The 2,554-nt window shown below is 44.4% G+C and overlaps 1 protein-coding gene across 1 annotated transcript; it reads right to left on the bottom strand.

The window, feature by feature from the left end:
* Nucleotides 1-753: 753 nt before the first annotated feature.
* On the bottom strand, nt 754-2,001 carry LOC138407663 (uncharacterized). Its single transcript, XM_069524579.1, has one exon. The coding sequence runs from the start codon at nt 1,999-2,001 to the stop codon at nt 754-756; it is 1,248 nt and encodes a 415-aa protein (XP_069380680.1).
* Nucleotides 2,002-2,554: the final 553 nt, after the last annotated feature.

The following is a 2,554-nucleotide window of genomic DNA, read 5'->3' on the forward strand; positions in this document are numbered from 1 at the left end:
ATAAACTTTTAAAATACTGTACTTGTTTTGTGGTTACACACGTGCCCTTCTGTGAAAGACCTTGAAAGTACAAATGCTGCATGAAATACTAATGTCTAAATACATCAATATTTCAAAAACATGCTTAATACCACATATGCAAAAATACCAAACCATAATCATGCAGATACTTACCTCTGGGGTCCCAGCATTCAGCCACTCTGCAGGATCCAAACTTGCCTCCTGTTGATTGACAAGATTGACCATTTATTCCAACTGTCTTTTACTGAGGTTCAATTTGAAAATTGAAAAGATGACTTTTTAAGTTGGACTCTTCGACATTAAGATTCTTCTTTACTGTAGTCTTAATTATTAAGAGAACATACAAAATACAGGGCTGCAGATTCACTTTTTCCACTTGGAGCACTGGTGCTCCCAACTGTAAATTTTAGGAGCACCAGAACAATGCATTGGCACTTATATTATTATTCCTCAAACATTCCGGGTTTATTATTATGGGTGCCTTGCCAGCTGGGGGCTCCGCCCCATGCAATACATTGGCACTTATATTATTATTGCTCGAAACTTTCGACTTATTATGGGTACCTTGCCAGCTGGGGGGTTCGCTGTGGGGAATCAACTGATCCAGACAAATGTGTTTCTGTTATGCACAGAATATCGGCAAGTCGCAGTTCATGGTGGCACTTCATGTCCTCAATGTGAGAAGGAAGTCCCTGAGCATTGTGGTGTACTAGTGTCAAAGTTTGAGCCGTTTTATCTGCTGCTGTGATGTTTTGCAACAGTGGCCTGGAAAGATGCTCGTTCTATATTTTCCATTGCAGCTGCAATTTGAGGGTCAGCATAGATTTTATTTTCGTCCAAATCTGTGATGTAAAGTCCTTGAAGTGAGGTTGTCCGGCTGAGGGCAACATAGGACATTCCAGACTCAAACACACGCTTTAAGCACACCTTTGCAGACTGCATTGTCATGCCTTGCACTTTGTGAGCTGTGCAGGCAAAGGCCAGCTTCATCGGGAACTGCCTTCGGACCACTCCTTTTTTGCTGGTGTATTCTTCGCTCTTTTCAATGTACACCAAGTCATCTGATGGTCCTTTTACCTTTTTGCAGAGTTTTTGTCCGGCGGTTGGATTGTCTAACTTAAGTCCAACCAGTCTCACTGTCGTTCGTCCACTTTCCTCTCTTGTCACAAGGTTGGCAATCGTTCCAAATGTGCCATTAACAAGTCCATCCTCTACATTCAGATTCCTGATGAGCATAACGCGTACGCCGTGCGCAACTTGTATGTTGTCAGGTAAATCTCTTTTGTTTTCCTTGACACCTCCAATCTGGACCATTTGCCCGCTGGGGATGTCCTTCAGATGGTCTTCTGCCTTGATGTTGACAAAGTCAGAATGGAGAGCACTTACGGTTGCAGAATTGTGCGCATCAACCTCTTTGTTTGTTGCAAATATATGCAGGGCATTGGGTGGACAGTTGTTGATGTCATTGACACGTGTGTTGAGCAAAGCTCTGTCATTGTCACATAGTGCTTCTGTCTTTGGTTTGACGCGCATCCTATTCAGCAGCTCTACAAAAGCAAGATCATCTTTTAGACGCATGACCTGTGTCAGGGTGACCATTTTAAAATTGTCCTTCCATAGGTCAAGCACAGACCCCTCATAGACACAAAGTGGTTTGGCTTTACCTAGGGGTGGCAGTTGGTAGAAGTCTCCTACTGCCAGGACAGACATCCCTCCGAAAGCTTTCTTGTTGCCTCTGATCTGTTGAAATCTCCAGTGGACATAGGAAAACAACTCTTTGTAAACCATGGTTATGTCATCGAATATGAGAATGTCTGCATTGGATAGTGTTGCTCTCATTTCATCCAATGCATTGCCAAGTCCTTGATATGGTGGTTTCAAAGATTTTGGCAGTTTGAGGATGGAGTGTAAGGTTTTTCCAGATATGTTGAATGCTGCAGTGCCAGTAAATGCAGTCAGTAGCACTGCAGGCATGGACATGTCTGCCTGGTCGCGGAATCTGGGGAGTTGGCACAGAATCTTGGTGGCCTCCTCATATATGCATTTGATTACATGGGATTTTCCACAGCCAGCTCCCCCGGAGACAAAGTAAAAGAATTGGTCTGGATTGTTGCCCCAGACACGCTTGAGGCACCACTCGCGCACAGCTTAGAAAATGGACGCCTGCATTTCGTTGAGGCTTCGGTACAGCTGTCTAACATACTCTGCACTCAGCTTTGGTGCCTCTACTGCTGGTACAGTTCCATCATGTGTGACTTCATACTCAGGCACGTCGTCTCTCTCATTTTCCTCATTGGGGTCCGATACTGGTCGCTGGTCCAGGCACTCCAAATGATCCACCTCAGCCTCTGATGCAAAACGGTTCCATGCATTAAAAAGGGAACCTTCTTCACTGACCTTTTCCAGGGCCTTCTGCAGTTTTTTGCCATGTCCTTCATATCGGTTCTTCATGGCATCCACCAGGTCTTTTACTGCATACTCCCATTTGGTAGCACACTTGTAGTACTGCTCATATGTCGGGTATTGTTTGCTT

This window comes from Paralichthys olivaceus, chromosome 5 (assembly GCF_024713975.1).
Source record: "Paralichthys olivaceus isolate ysfri-2021 chromosome 5, ASM2471397v2, whole genome shotgun sequence".
Classification (NCBI taxonomy): domain Eukaryota; kingdom Metazoa; phylum Chordata; class Actinopteri; order Pleuronectiformes; family Paralichthyidae; genus Paralichthys; species Paralichthys olivaceus.

Excerpts from the sequence above, each read along its gene's own strand:
- LOC138407663 (XM_069524579.1), bottom strand. The coding sequence starts at position 2,001 with ATGTCCATGCCTGCAGTGCTACTGACTGCATTTACTGGCACTGCAGCA.